This window comes from Thermobia domestica, chromosome 18 (assembly GCF_964235325.1).
Source record: "Thermobia domestica chromosome 18, izTheDome1.hap1.1, whole genome shotgun sequence".
Classification (NCBI taxonomy): Eukaryota; Metazoa; Arthropoda; class Insecta; order Zygentoma; family Lepismatidae; genus Thermobia; species Thermobia domestica.
In genome coordinates this window covers 70,844,450-70,866,879 of record NC_137471.1, presented here as the reverse complement: position 1 = coordinate 70,866,879, position 22,430 = coordinate 70,844,450, and the positions used below count along the sequence as shown (strand labels likewise).

The following is a 22,430-nucleotide window of genomic DNA, read 5'->3' as shown; positions in this document are numbered from 1 at the left end:
CGAGTGTTTCGTTACCGTCCACACAAACTTGTTAAACCACCGCTGCACTCGCCGCCTAGTCACGACACCCTCACCAAAGACCTCTTCTGCCCCACTGCAGCGGCGTTTAACCCCAGTTTGAACTCGTATAGCATACATGCCCTAATGACGCTCTGTGGAGGTCCCATGTTCACTCAGTCCTTATGCAAGTTCATGGTGTAACTGAACTGCCACAACCAGATGGTATGTTGGATATACCCACACCTACAACTGACCTTCGCCTTATCTCCATTCACATTCAACTCACGATGTGAGGGCCAATTGAACATATACCTCCACAAAAAGTGATAGAACTTTTTCGGTTACCTTCATATTTCCACTATAAGCATAATTTGAACTACTAGTGTTATAGTCTTGATATTATTAGTGAAGATACGAAATGTGAACTGGAAATAGAGGCATAGATAATAGTGTGATAAAGTAAGCATTGATGGAGAAATAATCACTTGTCAGCTAAAGAATATATGATTCGCATCTTTAGTTCCAGATTATTCTTTCCGGGAACAAACTAACTTCAAACTAACTAGTAATAAATATACAAGATAAAATAAATTAAACTACTATATTGTAGAAATATTATCTGTTTTATTGGTTGTAAGCAGGTTTTATGTAAACCGTATTATTTTTTAGGCACTATTGACTGTCGTTACAAGCCAGCATGTAGAAGTTCATGAAGGTACAGTACTTTTGGCAGTAAGGACTTGTTACAATATTTATCTGGCCAGTAAAAATTTAATTAATCAAACAACAGCCAGAGCTACATTAACTCAGATGCTAAATGTTATATTCACCAGGATGGAAAGTCAAGCTGTAAGTTGATGATTATTTATTTGTTCATTTTTACTATTACTACTTATTACGGGAAAATTATGCTTATTGATGGTGTAAAATTGCGTATATTTTAACCAACGTTCTTGAACAGTTGGTAGATTTATATTAAACCAAATAACTGATTGAAGCTTGTTTATGCATTTCTTAGAATTATATCAATATTGTGTTAATCCTAACTGTGTAATGTTCCTTTTTAATGAATTTTTAGCCGATTAGTGTCCCATACGCACAATTACCAGTTGCGTAAGTAGCTTCCCTAAGTGTCTTCAAATTTCAATATTTTTCTCTTCAACCATATATTTCGCTTAGCTGTATGTGGCAGTTTGGTTACGTGCTACCGTCTTAGCGTACTTTGGGTAAACTGTTACTTGAATTTGTTTGTAATTTGTTAGAAAATGGGTGGCCGCGCGTAGCGTAGTCACTAACGCTCTCGCCTTCGGTGCGAGTGGTCTCGGGTTCGATTCCCGGTTGGGGCACTCGATCGAAAAGGTGTAAAAAGCTTTTCCAGGCCAGCCTCTCTGAATAAGGTTTTCCTCATTCACACTGGGGTGATACTTAAAACTTACAAGTCCCAGGCCGCTTCCTTCCCTTTCCCCGGATAGTGTGCTCGCCGAGGGATGTCATATGTGGGGCTAAATAGTCATAGATGCCGAAAGCCCAGGAATCTAAATCCTAAATTCTTGTTAGAAAATGGCTGTTAACTAATACTGATTCTGGTATGTATTTCAATACACTTTTCCACGAAGAAGGAAGAGCAAAATTGGTAAATTAGTTAATCGTGACTTGAAATCTGTAATGACCCCGAGTAATATTCAAAATATCGTATTTAGTTGAATATATGTGCCTCCCTTTTTAAAACTTTTTGGCTTCACATGCTTGGGGAGCGCTTATAATTGCATAGTTGCTGCGTAGTTATTGTCCTTTTTTGAACCGAACGTCAAACAAGAAAAAAATTGGAAAAGGGAACAAGGAACGTAACTACGAAAACTATGAACAGTGAGTTGAAAATATTGACGAGTGATGAGACACTGTAACACCATTACCAATCATACGTTCAATTTTTCTGCGTAAGAAACACCATAATAATGGAGAACGAAAACGAGCTCAAAAAGTTGACAACGTATAGTTCTAATTTTTCAGTTCATAACACTTTATGTATGAGTTCAAGCTTGTATTTTTCAGAATGAATAGAGAGAGAAATACCTAACTCGGTGGAGTCGTACAGGGTTACTTATATCCGTACATTAAACAAAATCTCAGAATGATATTAAATTTTTTTAGGTGATCGTTTGTATGCAAGGAGTGCTTTTATATTCTAGTAAATACATTTGACCCGGTGAGGATGCAACGTTAAGCTCTTGGTTTATATGTCATGTAACATCTATACTGAAAGGATCGCTAAACTTCAGTCCAGTCCATCTGAATATTACAGAATAACATAAAGAATAAAGAAATTTCCCCTTTCTCTTCCATATTCCGTAAACAAAATTAAAAAATAATTTAAAAAGTCCTAGCAAGTGTTTGGTTAACTCTGCAAAAGTCTGTAAGGGGTTAAAAGGTACAAAATGTAAAGAAGGAATGTACAGCAGAGACGCCGGATGCCGCGCGACAGCCTTTTTACATTTTCGTTTCAACCTATTGTACGTTGTCCACAGTTTAGTTTCGTTGGATGTGGGGTCTTATCTGAATGTTTTCCCAAAAGTCTGTTCGTAGTCCATTTGCCCAAATGCAGCTAGGTGGCGCTACTATGCCAGCAGAAGGGGTAAGTTGACCAAAGCTCCTTTTCCCTATAGTTGAAAAAGATATATGACCAACGGGTATTAAGGAACAGGACTATAGGAAACGATTTCGAATTAAGGTAAGATAAAATACAAAACATAAAGACCAAATAATTACGTCTACATTATACAGATAGCCACTTGTCCACACAAATGTATCAGATTCATGACAGAGGAAAATGATTGCTTCTCGCCTCCCTCTTATTAAATTTTGTGTCCACTATACTTTATTATAGGGTTTTGTTTCGTGGTGATGAATAACATTAGGGAAAAGTGTTTCTAAACTTTCTTGTAGGTACTTGGTCATTGTTAAATAAATAAATAAAGATACAAAATCTTAACTTCTATCCTCAGCTAATGATCGTCTTTAGAATATTATTTTCTTCGCCATATTTCCGTTCACTCGCAGGTTTTTGACATAAATCTCTTTATGATTTCATGAGATACATAACTCTATAAACTGCAAAAAGGAAAATGATCCCAAGTATTCTACGTGTATATGCTAGATTTTCATCATATTGCTTCCCTTTGGTGTTCATTGTATTGTTACCCTTTGGATGCTTGTACTGTTGATATTTGTTTTACTAACCATTAATTAAGTTCCAGAGAAGAGGCGAAACCTAATTTGTACGCCTTTCCATTGAATAAAGAGGAGGGGAAATGTTTAAGACAGTTTCAGAGCGTGCTATGAATTCAGTTGAATACAAGTATTATATTGAGGAATTACCATCAGTTTTGACTAGGATGTAGAGTGTGAAAGGTTGGGAATCAAGTTTGTTGAAGAAGGTGATATTCCAGCTGGAGGTGGTGGAAACCTGGTATTTCTGGTTTTAACGTTCAGTCACCATATGGCAGAAACGGTAATAGATAGCGACAAGGGGTTCCTGCAATCGAATACGAGTTCCAAATATACATCATCTCCATTCTTAACTTTGTACAAAAACCTGAAGTGATAGAAGTCTTCTACAATTTCCGGTTTCAGTATTGATATACATTGAGTAATAAACCCTCTAATCAAACAGAAGTGGCAGAAATCAAGCACTTCTGGCTTTAACGTTGATTGCTATGAAGTAAAAACGTTAATAGACAGTATGAAAGTTGTTTTCTGCAATCAGTTTAGCAGCCCGAGAATATTCCCACGCTAATCTACTAAAACCGGAAGTGATGAAAATCTACTACCAATTCCGGTTTTAATATTACCGTAAGAAAGTATCACACCATAGAAACCAAAACTCTTTCACGTTGTGTACACGTGGCACTTCTACTTGTTCTTTAATGTCTTTTATCTATGTTTTTCTATTGATTCCTCCATTGATTTGTTGCTTTTTGAGAACTGTATCCCACTCTGTTAATGATTTGATCTTTCTCTTCAAACTTTCTTCTGACATTGACTTAGCTACTTATTCTGTGGTCAACAGTGAATGACTAAAACATGTTTTTTTTTCTAGTATTTTTTTAACAATGCTTTTGTTAGTTTACTTTTCTTTCTCTCTGTATTAAAATCCAAAACATGGAACTTGATTTTCAGGTACTTTCGCATTAACCCTTTCACTGTGGAAGGCGACGGAAAAAAATTTCCCTAACCTGCGAATGTCGATTATAGTCGACGTGTTAAAATTTGTCTGTATCTTGGGTTTGTCGATTGTAGTCGCCAAAGGTTTTCTGTGTGATTTCTATTGTTTATCGAAAACAATAGAACACAAACAAAAATGAACGGTACAACTTTGGCGACTACTCTCGACAAAGCCAAGATACGGACAAACAAATTTTAACACGTCGACTATAGTCGACATTCGCATGTTAAGGAAATTTGGTTCTGTCGACAAAAGTCGACTTCCTCTGTGAAAGGGTTAACTAGAGCTCCGAAATTTTGTACAGATAATGCGTAAACCCAATGATAATACAGTATTTTCACATAATTTTCACTCCATCTTATTGTTTTACCGCGAAGTTAATAAATTAGTTATTTAGAAATAAATATGCAGCGCCTTTTTTATTTTATTTATTTTATTTTATTTTTTTGTACAACTCAGACTCTCACGGAAGTTTGGTTGGCTGTAGAGAATTTTATATCAACAAATGTGAGCATTTTTATTTTTGTAATAATGTGGTGGGCGTGGCGTGGGAGATCCGGGTTCGATTCTCAATAGGAGTTCATGTGGTTCGGATCCGAATTTGAACTGTAGGTCCACGTTTTTATGTAGCCTCGCTCATGAACGGAACGCTAAACTCGGAAATCAAACCAAATCTTTTTGTAATAACAGAAGAGAAACTATTATCTTCTACAATGCAGATAATAATAATAATAATAATAATAATAATAGTCTTTAAAACAATGCTTTTATAAGATATGGGTGAGGTCAAACGAAGTAATGGGTTTAAGACTGCCAAATGGTATTGGACGCGAGCGAATCACTTCCATATTCATAAAAATTTTAGTCCTCAAGCTTAGGAAGGGCGACCAAGCTTAGGAAGGGCACTTACCCCCATTTTTTTCGTTTTACGCCTAGTATGCCTAAAAATTTTACCCCTGAACTTCATGAAAGATGCCCAATGTTTTTTTTTTTAATTATTATTTTAGTTCCATTTCTTTATTTTACTTTGCCAAAATTATTTTCTCCATTTTAGTGCATGTATGAAGCATTGTTTTTTATTCTCTCTTTTCTTCTTTCCACTTAGATCTCTTCTTACTTAAAACTTAGTATTTACTTCTATTTGGTGCTTCCGGCGTGTATGGTCTAAAATATTTGTTTATTTTAAATTTCATATGATGCTACTGAGACTCCTGTGTTTGTCTTAACTATATGTTTAATTCTTTGTTGCAGGCAGAAGAAGTAAATAGAGTGAAAGAGAATTTGGAGAACATTCAACGAAGTCGAAGTGGTAGTAAATCGTCGGGTAAGAGTGTGTCTGATCAAGACCAAAGTGTGAGTGAAAGTGTGTCAACTGTGAAAGGCAATGAATTATTACCTCCTGGGAGTGAAGTCATTCAATATGAAACTAGTGAGGAGAGCAACGCTGCTAACAGTGAGAATGAAGGCACCGTGAGCGTAGAGCATACACGTAATAACATTCCAAATGGACCAGTCGGTGGTAGAATACAAGAAACGGACGATAGTAGTGGAACGCAAGCTTCCAGTCCAAAAGAAGTGGTACAAGTTATATTGGACGGAATTGTAAATAGAGTCTTTGAAGGTATAGTGCTTTTGTGCGTCGTTTAGTGCTACAATTATGTTGTTGTAAAGGTAGTGTAGTTGTGCTCTGAATGGATGGATTTACGCTGGAGGTAACATTGCTAATAATATATACACAGGACCCTATTGAATACATATTACATAATGATTAAAAATGTACTACTCTCTGTATCCGGTCTGAATGCGAAATTTAAAGAATTTCGAATCGCCGGTTCGCGTAGTTACATTAGATTCCTTAATGTGGTAATCCTAGAAGATTTAAAAGAACATGAATCATCAGAAAACCAATTATATTTGAAGTATATAGGCCTATAACATTTTTAGAAGATTTAATGATCAATTTTCTCCCCGACCTTAAGTACCGTTCTTCCCTTCCCTAGAAGAATTCAGCCCATCAGAACACTGAATTTTCAGACTGTAAAATGTTTGCATGTTATATTTAGAATCATTACTTATGTGATTGCCTTAATTTTTCAAGGGATCTAGTGTAGTTAGGCGTTATGTTATTGAGGAAGATACCAGTGAATATCGAAATTACTGAAATTTCATCTTCAAACTGGATTCAAACAGAGGATGGTACATTTTAATTCATTTTTTGCTATTTTAAATGACAGCATTGGCAGATGAGTAAAACCGCCTTTTACAATGCGCTTTGAATAAATGGATGTACACTGGAGGTAACATTACTATTAATATTTACTTACCACACTATAGGATAACAGTGAGACTACTTTCCTAACAATGCTATTTTACTAACATTTTTAGAAATGTTTTACTAATCTTTTCTTAACGTAAATCCACTCTAATGGTAGGTTAGTATCAAAGAAATAAAAACACTGGTAATAATAAATGTGCGCAATAGAACCACTAGTGAATGTGTTACTAATATTTTCACGTTTTTCATACATTTATAAATTGACTCATATTAATATAATTTAAAAATCATAAGAGTATACCTCGCCTCAGTGTACTTGAATTGTACTGAACTGTTTCAGCAGTCTCTGTTGTTTTCATCAGTAGCTCTGGGAAGCTCATGAAAGTTTTACACTTCTCAGAATGTCGTTTTGTACTTTTTTTCGTGTCCGGTTATCAAATTACCGACCTTATAAATGTAAATCATAATTTGTCGGCTTGGCACACGAGAAAAGTGCAAAATGTCATTTTAAAAAGTTTTAGTTAAGACTTTTCTAGACCCACAGCTACTGACGACAGAGGTTGCTGAAACAGCTTAGTACAGTTCAAGTACACTTGGATGTAACTTCGTACAAATTGTTTGAATACACTCCTTGCGGTCATTGTCATTAGCATTGTTGGTGGCTACAATACTTAAAATACACGATTGAAATAAAATGAAATGAAATCATTAAGTTATACGTCGCACGGCTATGTCGCTATAGTAAAGGAGACTGTGATGATGAGAAATGAATGAAATGGTGGAATGAAGAAAGTGGGAGGAAACGGGAGAACCTCGAGAAAACCCACGCACACGGTTTTTGTCCACTACAAAGTTCACTTGGCGCGAGCTGAGATCAAACCAAAGACCACATACACCAGAGGTGAATGCTCTACCACTGAGTCACCGCGGCTCCAAATATACGATTAAACTTGAATGTTAATAATGTAAATATTACTAATTAGCTAGGTTGTGCAGGGCGTGAAGAAAAGGACAATTGAACAGTTAACTTAGCAACGTAAAATCTCGTGTAAATTGTTCATTTTTCTCTTCGTAGTCATCCTGCTTAATATGATTTCAGCCATTAGAACTAACTGATTTGATATGATTTCAGAGCAAATATCTTTGACCTATCTGCTAACTCTTTTTTCAAATTTGCGATTAACATCAGATGTTTTTAAACTTCTAATTCTCTGTAGAATAAATTAGAGTTCTTTTACCTCATTTACCATCATTATATATGTAGCTTAATACTTTTATTGGGTTCGGCTTTCGTATGCTGTCTATTAGTTTTATTTATTGATTTACTAGCAAATTTCCCCGCGTGCTACTGTGGGCAGTATTTTGCGTTCTTCCTTCTTCTCCTTTTATATAGAATTCGTCTGAATTCGAAGTCTCGCATAAAATTCGGCCATCTCGTATGAGCATCTTAGGGAAACGCTACCATTTCTTTTTATTCAGTTCTAGGTCAGACATCTAAAACTGCACTGTCTTAGATGGAAAGTCTAAACAACAAGGGACGCCGCATTTTCCTGATGGAAAAACGATTCCCGTTAAATTCTTTTAACACGTTCGCTGCGTTACGAGTCATCGGTGGCTCGTGCGATATTTCATTTCTCTGCGGTGCCGTTTTATGCATTGTATTACCTCTGTGCAGAGATCTTATTAAACGCTTGTAGGGACATGGGTTTAGAAGTAAATGCGGAGAAAACTAAATACATGGAAGTGCGTCGGGACCGTAATACGGCAAATTATGGATGCGTTAAAATACTAAATAATACTTTTGATAAAGTGGATACTTTCAAATATCGAGGATCAATATTAACAGAGGAAAATCATATTCACGAAGAAATTAAATGTCGACTAAAAGCAGGAAATTCGTGTTATTACTCAGTTCAAAATCTCTTGTCGTTACGAATTCTGTCGAGGAATTTGAAGCTTAAAATATATAAAACGATAATCATGCCTGTTGTTCTGTATGGTTGCGAAACATGGTTGCTTACTCTGAGGGAAGAACATAGACTGAAAGTATTTGAGAACAAGATCCTGAGACGAATATTCGGACCCAAGAGGAACGGGAATGGGGAATGGCGGAAACTTCACAATGACGAACTACATAATCTATACGGTTTTCCAAACATTGTTAGGGCTATCAAGTCTAGGAGGCTTAGGTGGGCAGGTCATGTAGCTAGGATGGAAGAAAGTAGAAACGCTTTCAGTCTTGACTGGAAGACCAATCGGAAAACGACCATTAGGAAGACCCAGGCGCAGATGGGAGGACAATATTAAGATGGATCTCGCAGAGATAGGAATCCAAAGTAGAAACTGGATCCAGTTGGCTAAGGATAGAAGTCAGTGGAGAGCTTTCGTGAACGCGGCATTGAACCTTCGGGTTCCATAAGTCATAGAGTTTGTAAGTTATTACCTCTGTGCGTTTGTGGTATTCTCGTTCATACAGAGTTTTAACATTACTACCATCGATGGACAAACCTTCAACGAGACACACGGTGACTCGTATAGCACTGAGATCCAAACTCAGTTTTACTGCAGCAGCGAACGTATTAAAATCGTGGTATTTCGATTCTTTACATCTTAAGGACGAAGGTCATAATAGGGACACGGTGGCTTAATGGTAGAGCGCTTACATCTGGTGCGTGGGGTCCCTGGTTCGATCCACCGCCAAGTTAATTTGCTCGTAGATTTTCTCGGGGTACTCCCGTTTCCTACCACTTTCTCATTCCATCATCATTCACTTGCTTTAATTATCGTCTCCCTTAGCTTAATAGGTATAAACGTGGGACGTTAAACTAAAATATTTAATTTTGAACAAAAGTTATAATGGACATAACAACTAGAAACGCCTCTTAAGCCCTCTAATTGAGCCTTCAATAGTGAGACATGTAAGATTGTGCTGTTAGTACGTTACTTCGCACGGTAACTCTTCATACGAAACCGAATGTTTGAATTTTATTTTTTACAATAGGCAACTAGATCAGTTGTTTTGGCTGTTTGAAAATGAAGTCAATCTCGTTGAGATTAAAAATATGGGTGCCACTTCTTTACGTCCGTTAGTCCGCACGAGAACTCTTGAACTAAAAAAAAATAATTGAGTTTTGTTTTTTGTTACAGATCGCTAAGGTAGTTATCTCGGTCGAGTTCGTGAATTGAGTCGGTCCATTGAAGATTAAGAACATATGTCACTCATTTACGTTTTGCGTAATTTTACTTACTGTCTTTACTAGAATTTATATTTTTGTTTTTCCTATTATTTTATTAATATAAGGTGAAAAGAGGTTATTGGAATATATAGCTTGTTGTTTTTTTATTATTTTGAAAAAAAAAAGTTAGAAAATGGAATATTTTTGTTTTTTCGTGTTCTTTTCAGAAGTGCGAAAAAAGTGTATTTTGTAAAAAACCACATTACATTAAGGAATAGCTTAAAATAGACGATTTGTTACATGACATAAACATACAAGGTGGGGATGCGAGGGCGAAACCGCTGATAAATTACCATAATGCTTCAGCACAACGCCAATGGTGCCGGGAATATGCAGTATAGACCGCAGATGACTGAAAACTTGTGATATTGTTGAATGAGCATCGTTCATCTTACTTCAATTCACGGGACGTATGTTTGTGTGTAGCAGACGCTCAGAGAAACATATGATCCGCAGTGTCTTTGCCTAACCGTGAAACATGGCGGCGACTGTGGGTAGGAATATCGTGGTTTCCAGTAGGTCCTGTGCTGATGGTCACCGGTCGCGTCACTGCTTGTGATTGTGTCTCCATTTTAGAGAACCATGTGCATCTTATGGACCAGATATTTCCGGGGCAATGACGCCATATTCTAGGATGATAGTGCGCCTATTGACACAACTGAGTTGCTGCGGCGTGCTTTGAGGTACATAAGTGTGAAGTTGAACACCTACCCTGGCTGCCCAGTTCCCGAATTTGAACGTAATTGAACTTCTGTTTCTTTTGGAGACATGGATTCGGCGCTTGGACGTAAATGGACATCTTTCGTTTGTTTTGGAGACATGGATGCGGCGCTTGAACTAATTTGAACATCTTGTGTTTCTTTTGGAGACATGGATTCGGAGCTTGAACGTAATTGAACGTCTTTTAGGGAGACATGGATTCCGCACTGGAACATAATTGAACATCTTTTGTTTCTTTTGGAGACATAGATGCGGCGCTTTAACTAATTGAACATCTTTTGTTTCTTTTGGAGACACGATTCGGCGCTTGAACGTAGTTAAACATCTTTTGGAGACATAGATACAGCGCTTGAACGTAATTGAACATTGTTTGTTTCTTTTGGAGACATGGATTCGGCGCTTGAACGTAGTTGAATATCTTTTGTTTCTTTTGGAGACATGGATTCGGCACAGATTTCTGCCTCCATCCTCTCTCACGATACTGAGTGATGCACTGCACGTGAAATTGTGTAATATTCCACTTGCTACCATTCACGACCTCTGAGACTCCATTCCATGTCGCATCATAGTTGTTTTGAGGGTGAAAGTTGGTTCAATGCTATATTAATCTGGCACGTTGGATTTTTTCACGTGTTTGCATTAAATTGATATGTATCTGTATGGGATGCATATTTAACATCATTTTTTTTTTTTAGTAGTAGTAGTAGTAGTAGTAGTAGTAGTATCCTGTACATGCAATTTATAACAAAAGTATTTCGGGACTTCACTGGACCCTTTTTCAATGTATCATCATCCACTTCTCTATCCACAGAAATCTTTTTTCGAAATGTCAGATAAAATAAGTGAATAAGTATCAGTAGAGAGTGTTTCTTGTAAATTATATATTATAATAACAGTTTTCAGTCTAATATTGTTATTGACACAATACGTCTACTTTTGACATTTCAACATTAATGCCACATCAGAAGAAAAAAATACATCAGTCTTGCTTTATGTCTAACACTTACGTATTCGGAAAGTGTGGATTTAAATTACTTACTTTTTCTTTACAATGGTTTTACTATTTGAAGCATGGGTTTTACAGATGTACAAAATCTGTGACTATGTTTTAGTTGGTAGCAGAGGGAAAGAGAGGCCAGAAGATTGCTAAAACTGTTCCGATTTTTGGAATCTAAGGTTTTTTCCTCTGACTTTTCGTTCTTCGCATCTGGCCGCATATTTCTCACTTTATGAAACACTCACTTTATGGAGATAGAGAGGGTTGGTCAAAAGACAAGCCACAGGAAATAAAGTAGAGGTGAACAGGCCATCAGTAAACCTGAAAGACACGACAAATTGATATCCTGGAAATAGTCTCCAGCGTACTGTAGGGACAGTTTAGGAAGCACATGAAATGATGACGAGGAGCAGCATTTAATCAATGCAACCTTGGGAATGACACATTTCTTGGGAGGAGGCAGGGGCATGGTCCCACACTGCAGCATTAGAGAAAGTGTTCAAAATGATCACGATCTGAGCAGAGATCGTTGGAGCAGACAAGAGCTTTGAGAGAATCCCAGAAGTAAACTTCCGTCATGTTTCCTCCACAATATGCGTCTAGTAAACATATTCTCAAACAGCCGGAAGTGTATCTCCGGAAGACAACATGCATATATTGTTGCCTGTCCTTAGATGAATCAACTGGTATTTTATTTTATTTATTTATTTATTCATTAGCAAAAGTGAACATTCTTCACACATAGTGAACAATATACAACCTCTAACACAATAGAGTAGTTTGGGTTGTCAGACTTACGGGAGTTCTCAGATATTCTACCTTTTTGAACCTCCGGATACGTGATCCTCCAATTCCAATCGAATCGAAAATAAAAAGAAAACGACTTTGTACATGGTTAGATCTGATAAAGATGTATCTATGTACAAAACTCAGTGGCTCTAGATGACTCCTTTGTATGTGAAAATCTGACGACAAACAAACACAAACGTTGTTTTATGTATTATCACTAGCAGAAGTGCCCGTTCTTCGCACGGGAAGAATAATGTTTATGCAAAATCTTTCAAAATCAAGAAATGTGTGAAGTATATAACGACGAGCAATGCCTTTGGCATTTTCCTCTGTGGATTATCAGGCCACGGAACCATCGAGTTTTGGGTTGCCTATGGTTCACTGTACATATACATATTAACAAGTTTGGCCCTCCCAATTCCCCATCGAGTCGAAAATCAAAGAAAAAACTGCTTCATACGTGATTAGGTTCATTTGTATACAAAATTTGGTGGCTCTAGATAACTCATTTTTATTCGAAAACTAGCAGCGTTCACCCCGCTTCGCTGGGGTCACCCCGGAACGCAATAAACTTTGTTACTTAGATAATTTTTACTTTTTCGCTTTCAAGTGATATGATAAAAACCATAGAAGATTGCAGTAAATGTTAACATTATATCGCCTGTCATTTATGTTAACCCGCCGAGTGACACGGTCATGTGGGTTGCATATAAATACGGTTAGATTTAGCTATGATGAGCTAACAAAGGATTTCTACGTTATGGACACTTGAATGGTCAATTATCTCAAGACACTGGTAATTGAAAATTAAAGTGATATGATAAAAACCATCTAGGGTCCAAATCTTAATAACCCCCCAAAAATGAAAGAAATTGGTTCAGCCGTATTAGCGTGATGAGCTAACAAAGGATTTGTACGTTCTCTTTTATATATATAGATTTGATAACAGACCGACCTACATACACTCTTTCATATGTTAATATGGTATTTATTTTTACATTCTTCTGTGATACTTATATCATTACTTAACATTGACACGCCTTCACTTTTAATTGCATTGTGACAGATATTAGTAGATACTTGTTAGGAGTAAAATCGCCAAAAACTTCATAGCTGCTTCTTATTGAACAGGATCTGAAGCGGATGGGTGTACAAATATGGAGAGCGGGAACTCAACACCACGAAGACCGGATTCGCGTGGAGACTCGACTTTCACTGGGCAACCAGCAACTCCTACAATGACTAGGGTTCCATCTCAGGTAATTTAAGAATAAATTCAATTGAAATTAGTAAGTTTTAGATGAAATTCAGTTATTTTTTTTTTCATTAGAGACAAAACAGGTGGAAGTTCTATATATTAGGTGGACGTGAATTGGATATTCTACAAAGATTATATGCAGTTAATTGATTTTTAGGGGAGATAAGGACTTTTATAACGTAGCTTATAACATTTAAGTTATTTCAGTCATTATTTGAGTAATTCTAATGTAGGATTAAGGCAATAATCTGTTTTATATCTCAGTTTATTACTCTGCAGCATGTATAGTCTTATTCAAAAAATATTTTCCACCTATCCTTCTTTAAAAGACTATATTTGATATCTGTACTTAGAAAATAATATTTTAACTCTAAATAAAAATCTCGGTTGCCCAATGAAAATCCACATACATTTGATTTAATTCCTGCTGAAGGTTAGAGTGCAGGACTTTTGAAAGAGAAAGGCGTGGGCTGGTTCTTTTAAACAAGGCTGTGAAATTTCAACTAAAGTTTTTAATTCCCCTTAGTAGTTGGTGTTTCTTGGAGTACTCCTTAAAACTGAAATTGAGTTACGAGGGTTGATCAGAAAGTAAGGTTACAAAGCCTGCAGTGAAACGTGTATATATATTATTTCATACACCCAATACAGCCAACAACTAGTGCATACGTTGTTATTTTTCGACATAGTCTCAATATCGATCGAAGCATTTGTTGCATCGTGGGATGAGTTTGAAGATTCTCTCCTGTTAAAAATCATATCCTTACGTATTCAACCACGTTGTCACAGAGTATTTCACCTCCTCGTCTGAAGTGAAGCGACGATCTCTGAAGTAATCCTTCAAGTGCGGGAACAAGTGAAAGTCGCTTGGAGCGAGGTCCGGACTGTAGAGAGGGTGATCGATGATGTTCCAGCGAAACTCAACAGCTTGGTGACGTTTCCCTAGCAGCCACAAGTGTCAACACCATTCTGCGACCTGTTGACGAGACATTACAATCCCTCCGTAAATCCCAAACTAGCTGCCGGTGAATTTCAGCGCGGTTACATGTTTCGCCCACAGAAATCGATTAACTGAGCGGACTTCTTTCCGAGGTCAGCTTTCCAAACGAGTCGCCATTTGTATTTACTTGTATTTACTTAGAATACAGCTGTAGGTGACGGGTGGCTGAAACTCTGCACAGTTGCCAACTCCATGTATTCAATTTAACGCACACTCCTCATTCCTTTATAATTGACGAAACTTCAGAAATATCAGCCTTGTAACCTTCGCCATCTGTATCTATTTACAGATAGCGCCGTAGGCGGCGGGTGGGTGAAACTCTACACAGTTGCCAACTTCCTGTATTTAAGTTACTGTACACTCCTCATTCCTCTGTAACAGACGAAACTCTAGAAATATTAGCCTTGTAACCTTAGTTTCAGATCCTCCCTCGTGTATTACATACTATACCAACTTTCATAATGAAGAAGATACACTTAGAAGATGGGATTAAGTTGTACTTTCAATAGACTACACATAATAGAACAATTATTATAAGACATTTAATCAGATGTGATACTGTATATTTTTTTATATATTGTTTATTTAATTTTGATTTCTTCAAGAGTTCATATTGAAGAAAATCACACTTTTTAATTAAAATATTTCGATCATAAAGATCTGACTTAATGTAGAATATGTAGATCCGGAACATGCTTTTGAATAAGAATTACACTGATTTATTCGTGATATAGGTAGTAAGTCAGGAAAAGTAAAGAAGAAAAGAAAAGCTTGTTTTTATATTCTAAATTACATTGGTACAGATTTTGCATTCTTTACCGTATAAAACTGTTAACCCTAGTTATAAAGGTTGATAGCACATACTGTAATATTTGATGTAAGTTGCAATACTAATAATAACACTAAATAAATCATAACATGAAGGTAAATTATAGTTAGATATTTCACCCTAAAATATTTCAGTTTGTTGTGATTGATTTACTGTAATCAAATTAATTTTTAGTTTTATCTTGTGTGATGAACCTATCTTCTTCTTTTGTTATAGTGTAACAAACTTACGGCATTTGACCTCAAGGTATGGGTTATAGCAAATTCTTGTGTGTGGTTAGACTAATATGCTTTTTAGAATAGTTGCTGGTAGTTATATATGTATATTTATAAAATTAAATCTGTGCAGGAAGTGCTGCGGAAATTATAATTTTGCATGCGTAAATTAGTAGGCATTAGTAATGCTTGTATTTTGTCAAGATTTCGAGAAAAATCTGATCTGCACTGCAACTTTTCAAACCTGTTTCATTTATTTATTTAAATTATCATATTTTGTTTTTAAGTGTTTTAAGTACTATGTTAGTTTCAATTCGTCAGATATTTCCTTCAGTCGAATATGAAAATGAGAGAGAACGATGAAAGACTTAATAATTTTAACGGATAATTGTTCCTTGTAAACTCATTGTTAATCTTTGACGTTTTAGATCCTAAAATAGTAAACTCTGGCCAAGGTACTAGAGTTTTAAAACTATACATTCTACTCTAAGCATCTCTTCAGGAACCTTCTTAATTAAAGATCTTCCTTATCCTATCTTTTCACTCGTCTTTCTTCCTCAGGCTTGAAGCCATTCCTGATTGTGAAATCATTATTAGCTGTGTAATTTTTTTTAGAAAACAAAATAATAAACGCTTAACAAGGTGCTACAGGGTTTCTTCTAACTGGAAAGTCAAGAAAACTAAAAATGGTCAGGGAATGCCAGGGAAACCGATAAAAGTCAGGGGAAAATTTGAAGTTTCTTTGGACGTTGTCGTTTTGATAAATGGAGGATTTAAATATGACAGAAATATCTTTAACGCAAAGCCATTATGAATCACTGGTGGTGCGATGAATCGGCAGACTGTAATATGTGTAACCCCCGATGGCAGAACTTTCTTTGCCTTTCTGCGATGAGCTTTTGTAAGTCAAAAATTTTCTGCGGGAATTCCAAAATAAAAAAATTAAGATGATACTGTCATGTTTTTATTACAGCGTTACATGAAGCATGGTACACAGTTTTCAGCGGTATCCCTAGTTCGAGTTACAATCTGTGAAGTCACATTTTTTGAAAGAGTTTCGCTAAAAGAAGCAGGTTTAAAATATTTATGATACGATACACGTATTTTGTAATGAGAGCAGCTTAAGGAATTTTCTTGTATGTATATATATATATATATATATATATATATATATATATATCCTGATAGGGGTCAATTTAGGGTAATGTATATAAGCTGGTCTGTTGTTCCACTATCATTACTAAGTTCATCTTTTGCTGCTGACCTTTTCTTCACCACTACATTAGTAACCACTGAACCCCAAGTTTTCACATATGGCCTCCGACAATGGTACACTCAATCAAAACATCATTAGCTTAGTGCGACAGAGTATTTGTCTCGGAAATCTGTTACTGCAACTTTAAAGAGAGTCTTCAATTCAAAAAGCTTTCATTTCTTGACCTGGTTACCAAGTCCTGCATAGATTTAATGAAAAACTTGTATTCAAAATATAATCTTTCCTGATCTATATCTATCAAAACCTGAAATGGAATACACTCACAAACTCAAAGAAGTTTAAAGTCGGAAAGTCCTTTTCTGCTTGCTCAACGGAAACGTTACTTCTTGGAAAAGACCGGGCATGTTTTTATACTTTTCCGTTGGTTATTTTTTCCTCTGGCAATTTTTCTGAACAGGCGCGGCAAATTTTCTGCGATCACATCGCAAATCGCAGCATGTTCTGCTATGGAGGTGTAACCTACTCCATTACTTGTACTACTTACGCAGTTACTCTCCAGTTCGTTAAGAAAAGTTTACTGAGATTACAGGATGCACAAAATTTCCTGTGAAGTTGTGCATCGTTCGCTGGTTGGAAAATGCCATTTATTTTCAGAAAACATTACAAATTCGTAATTAAATTTCTATTAACAAGCCATGCCAGCAAACACGAGAGGCATAGAAACCATGAAGAAGGCAGCAAACGATTCATTTATTAAGTGTAAACTGACTTTCTGCAAGATGGTAGTCATTGAATAGGAACTCTTCCTGTGTAGGTTTCAGACTTAAACACCAACGGCACCATTCGTCTTTAATTCTGTAGGGAAACTTTTACAAAATCTCATAATTCGATGTGTGAAACCAGTACTGCTGAAATGTATAGATAGAGCGCTATTAAGTGTTGACGTGACAGACGTGTGTGAGCAAAGATGTCAACGTTGGATTTGCTGTCTAACGTTTTCTCACACAAATAAGGGAGCGCCGAAAGGTGTTAAAAGCTTCAAACTTTGAAAGAAAAAGAAAAAAACTCAAATAAGAAATTTGAATGCTACAGAAAGAAAAAGAATGATTAGGTTTATTAATTTTAGATAATCAAAGAGATAGGCCAAATCATAATACATGATTACTTGTTATGTTCATAAGTTGTATTGAGAATGAGAAAGGTATTAAAGTTATGACTGTGTAATATATGCGTATAATTATTGTTTGGTGCTAGTGTTTTATTGCATTCCAAATACAGGAAGTTTGACTAATTCTAATAATAAATATTTATAATAAGAAAGTAAGCTTATAATTTATTTGGAAAATAAAAAAGGAGAACGTTCGACGTCTGTAGAGATGGTAGAGGTCGATTAAGAAAAGTTTTTTTTTTTTTTTTTTAAACAAAACAAAACAGAAAAGACTAAGTGATAATGTTTGCTGTGTTGTGAATAAGGCTAAATTTACTTACTCAGTTATGGAAGTTCAGGGAAATCATTACCAGAATTTCAGTGTGAACCCAGAAGAACCTCTGACTCTGCAGATGGTTCCCTTACGAATGGAAAGAAATTGCAGTAATATCTGGGGAATATGAGGAATGCATTAGCGTTTCAGCCAAATCGGATAATTGTATGACGGGTTATCTTACACGCTTCCTATTGGTCAGGGAAGTCAGGGAAAATGGTGCAGGTCGGGGAAGCTCAGGGGAAACAATTGGAAATCAGAGAAAGAAGGGAAATTTCATAAAATATATTTTTCCAACATTAATTATACACCAATTTCAGCTTAGCGAATCACTGTAACACTAATTTTTTGGGAGGTAAGTGGAATGTACGTATGAGCAATTGATTACTATTTGTCTCTATAGAATAAATGTTCTCATATATATATATATTCACTGATATTTATTCCATATTTACATGTCAGCGTCATCCGATACCTGTCATGAAAGTCGGAATGTCCTGCTAAAGGTCAGGAAAAGTCAGAGAGAAATCAAGAAATAGATTTCTCCAGATCGGTAGGAATACAGTCTTAGCAATATATGGCTTCACATGTCTTTGAAATAAAAAACACCTCCTGCGAATTACAAGCAGTGACTACAGTTTACTATTTTTCATGTACGCATTCTGATTTCTGCAAGTACAGTTCCATTAATTGTCTCTTCAGGTGAAGAGAGCGCATGGTGGACGATACTCTGAACAGTCCACCAAACACATGAGTATAACGTTGTGTTGATGAAATGATTATTTTGTCTGTTTGGGAATGGATTCATGTTCGAACCAGTGGTATAGCTGGTGGCGTATCATAAAGAACCTATGTCTCGTCTCACGCCTATATTGTGTCCAGGAGGAAATTCCTTCTCTGATGTGACAATAGAGAAACGTGTTGCTTCCTGAATTGCAGTCATCTCATGAGGAACTTTTCGTTCTACTTTATACCATTTCACAAGGTGGCGCAAGATGCTCAGAAGTTTGTTTCTGCACTAATTGCATGCTTCTCCGAATGCCTTACATCAGGATTTCTCAACCTATTTTGTATCACGACCCCTTCTATCAAATCCTCTTGGTAACGATCCCCATAAGCGATTTCTGGTAAAGCTTTTTGATTATTGTTGCTTATCACGTACAGTTGTAGGTATACAGTATATGTGCATAGACTTAATTTTGAATTGTATTTTAATACGCACTTTTAGTTTTTTTTTTTAATTTCAATATGTAGTTTTTTACCAGTTTTTTTCTTTTTTATTCCAGTTGTTTTTTAAAACCGTTGTTTAAAAGTTTAATATGTTTTTCTGTATTTGACAAGTGTGGACATAAAAAATGTGTGTATCGAAATAAGAAAATAAGATTAATCTTTGAAGCAATGTTTTTTTTCGCTAATAAATCGTAATTACATTTATCTTTTTTTATTATTACAATTCGTGCCCCCTCTCCCCCCAGGTTCAGAAACCCTGCATTACACGTTTTACCAGTTTCGGTCTCAATAACCGCCTTACGAATATCCTGTATTTTTTAGGAGCTTCCGTGCAAACACACATGCTATTACTGACGTCTTTGTTTAACTGTAGCTATCATGGTTAATAGGCTTCGAGAGGAAATGCTAACACGTTATTTTATTATTATTATTATTATTATTTTCCTTTCGAGCGACGATAGGAGAGGAGAAAGTATGGTGATCATTAAGAAAAATCTAATTCGAAATTTCAACACATTTAATGGCCCTTACTTACCGAAGACGTGTTTTTTTAATACCCGTCTTTTTGTCCGTTTGTTCATCCCAATGCGAACATGTTCACGCTGCTGGAAGCCATATCGTGCAACACACAAAATTAAAGGATTTTTTTTTTTTTTTTTTTGTTCTTACCCTCAAAATAAAGGGTGGTTTACTAAAGGGTGAAAAATAAATAAAATTTTTAAACATCACGAAAACGACTGTACTTTGTTTATTTTTTATATTTCATGTTTCATTAAAAACCTTATGTCGTTTTTCTTTTGACTATATTCTTTAACCTGTGGTATAAGTTATTTTTCTGGAGAAAATTTACGAGAGTTAGTTTATTCTTGAGACTGAGTTTTCTCAGACTATTTTCTCGAAAGCGATTGGCGATTTTGTTGATAATTTATAAAGAAATATTTCATTAAAAACTCCAGCATATTACGTAAGTCATTTTTTTTAATGAAAAATCCACAGTGGGTTTCCTTTGGCGAAATTTTCCGAAAATGCCTTATAATTTTGTTCGTATTTCACAGAAATTGCTCCTTCACTAATTACAGCATAACAGTATTCAGTTTAAGGAGTTATAGCAAGAAAATTTAGTGCAGTGACCCGTACCTTTTATTTAACCTCGAATCGAAAGTGAAGGAAGTATGTGCAGTGCCATCAGTGGAAATGGGCCATAACTTTTTGTGTGCCTTGTAGATTATTATTATTGTAAAATTCTGATTGTAAAACAGGTATCTTTCACATATGTAAATAAGTCTCTTAGGTTGCATTGTTTTGATTTTCAAACACTAAAATTAAGGATTTTCCAAGGTACCAATAGATACCAAAAAATGATGAGCTGTTAGCGACTAGTTTTCCGTTGTTTCTTTTTCAAACCCTCAATTGACTAGCAGTCCGCTGGTGATTTGTAGAATCTCTGACGGTCGAATTAGATATCGTTGTTTTCAACAAATAATAATCCTAATCTTAACCTCGTTAATGTCCGGGATTTATGAAAAATAACTGAACTGCTATAATGCTTCGTGTTTCAATTTTGCTTAAATTAGATAAATCCTGAATGGGCTTCAACACTCATTAGAGAAAAAAGGAAAATGCACAGTAGATGAGATTGTACGTACTGACTTTTGATGTTCGAGAGATACTATATGTTCTGGTCAGGCTATAGGAAATTATTGCACTCAGTACAAATCGATATGCATATCGTTCCTCCAGCTTATTTAGGAAGATCTTATTTTGTAAATATACAGTAGCATGTTCACATATTTATTTTCGTAAGCACAGCCCAGCTACCACAAAATGGCAAATTTGTAAATCTGTTAGACACGTTTGCATGTTACGTAGCATGAGTAGCATACATGTCATGAAAGAAAGGAAATTATAGTTACCAGGAAGATTAAGCATTTCACCTTTTTATAGTCCTGGAAGTTTGAAAGTGTTTTACAGGATAGGGTCAGAAGTGTTATGTACAGACGGTAAATACTACAAAATGTTAAATCAACTTGAAAATTTCATCAGTGTAAAAAAAGTTTATTATTTATTTTAGCTACTTACATAGTCCTTGAAATTTTATGAAGTTGACAGATTTATATAAATAGTCATTGTATTAAAAGAGAAAATTTTAGTTTCGACTAAAGAAACCCAGAGAGACCTAATGGATATTAAGTGAAGGAAGCACATACAGATGTGTGTTTGTAGCAAAGAGATGATAGTAAAAATAATTTAATTTCATAGTGGAAGAAGATTAAAATTCCTTATATTAATATCTGACAGCTTTACTGCGACAACGATTTTAAGAAAAAATATATAACATAGAGATGGACGATTATTTGTGTGTGGTTTATTCGTCTGATTCTGAAAATTTTTCGTTATTTTGTATAGACATTAGACTCCTTATAATTATTTCGAGTGAGAATGAAGCCGCTTTAAGTGGAACATCGTACCATACATACAGTTCAAGTTAGCCAATTTAGGGTGCATATTGTTCATTAAATGCGAAATGGTATAGCAAATTAACTTAAGAAAACAAAAATTCTCTGAATTTATTTTACTGCATATAGGCATGAATTGGTGAATATTACTACGGTAAATGTACCAAATTGCCAACAATTCTTAGATACCATGTTTGAGAGTCTAAATTTATAGGATACTAGTCCTTTATTCCGTATCAGTACAACAGCTTTACAGTTTTACAATGAATCGATACATTTCATATAGTTTTGAATTGTTGAAAAGAGTATAGTACACGAGTTTTTCAGGAGGAACTAAATTTTTTGTACTTTCATTCAGAGCATGTTCCTCTAAAAATATTTTATGCCTGTCAGTATTTCCAAGGCACTTCACATCATAATAAGAATGAAGAAGAGTATGGTCTTGGAAAAATGCTCATTCCTGCTTGTGTTTTCAGAAGAAATGTGCCTCTTCCTGGAAATTATTTTTT

General features: G+C 35.6%; 1 protein-coding gene across 6 annotated transcripts in view; it reads left to right on the top strand.

Annotated features, from left to right (window-relative positions):
• Positions 1-22,430, top strand: part of Sec71 (ADP ribosylation factor guanine nucleotide exchange factor Sec71) — a 140,624-nt gene that overhangs the window by 14,154 nt on the left and 104,040 nt on the right. For 5 of the 6 annotated variants that reach the window (XM_081746168.1, XM_081746167.1, XM_081746164.1 and 2 more), the window contains exons 4-7: positions 670-849; positions 5,474-5,843; positions 13,371-13,498; positions 15,540-15,569. In XM_081746168.1, the coding sequence (XP_081602294.1) occupies positions 670-849; positions 5,474-5,843; positions 13,371-13,498; positions 15,540-15,569 (708 nt within the window). The remainder of the gene's footprint in view (positions 1-669; positions 850-5,473; positions 5,844-13,370; positions 13,499-15,539; positions 15,570-22,430) is intronic. The other variant, XM_081746165.1, reaches the window with a different exon arrangement.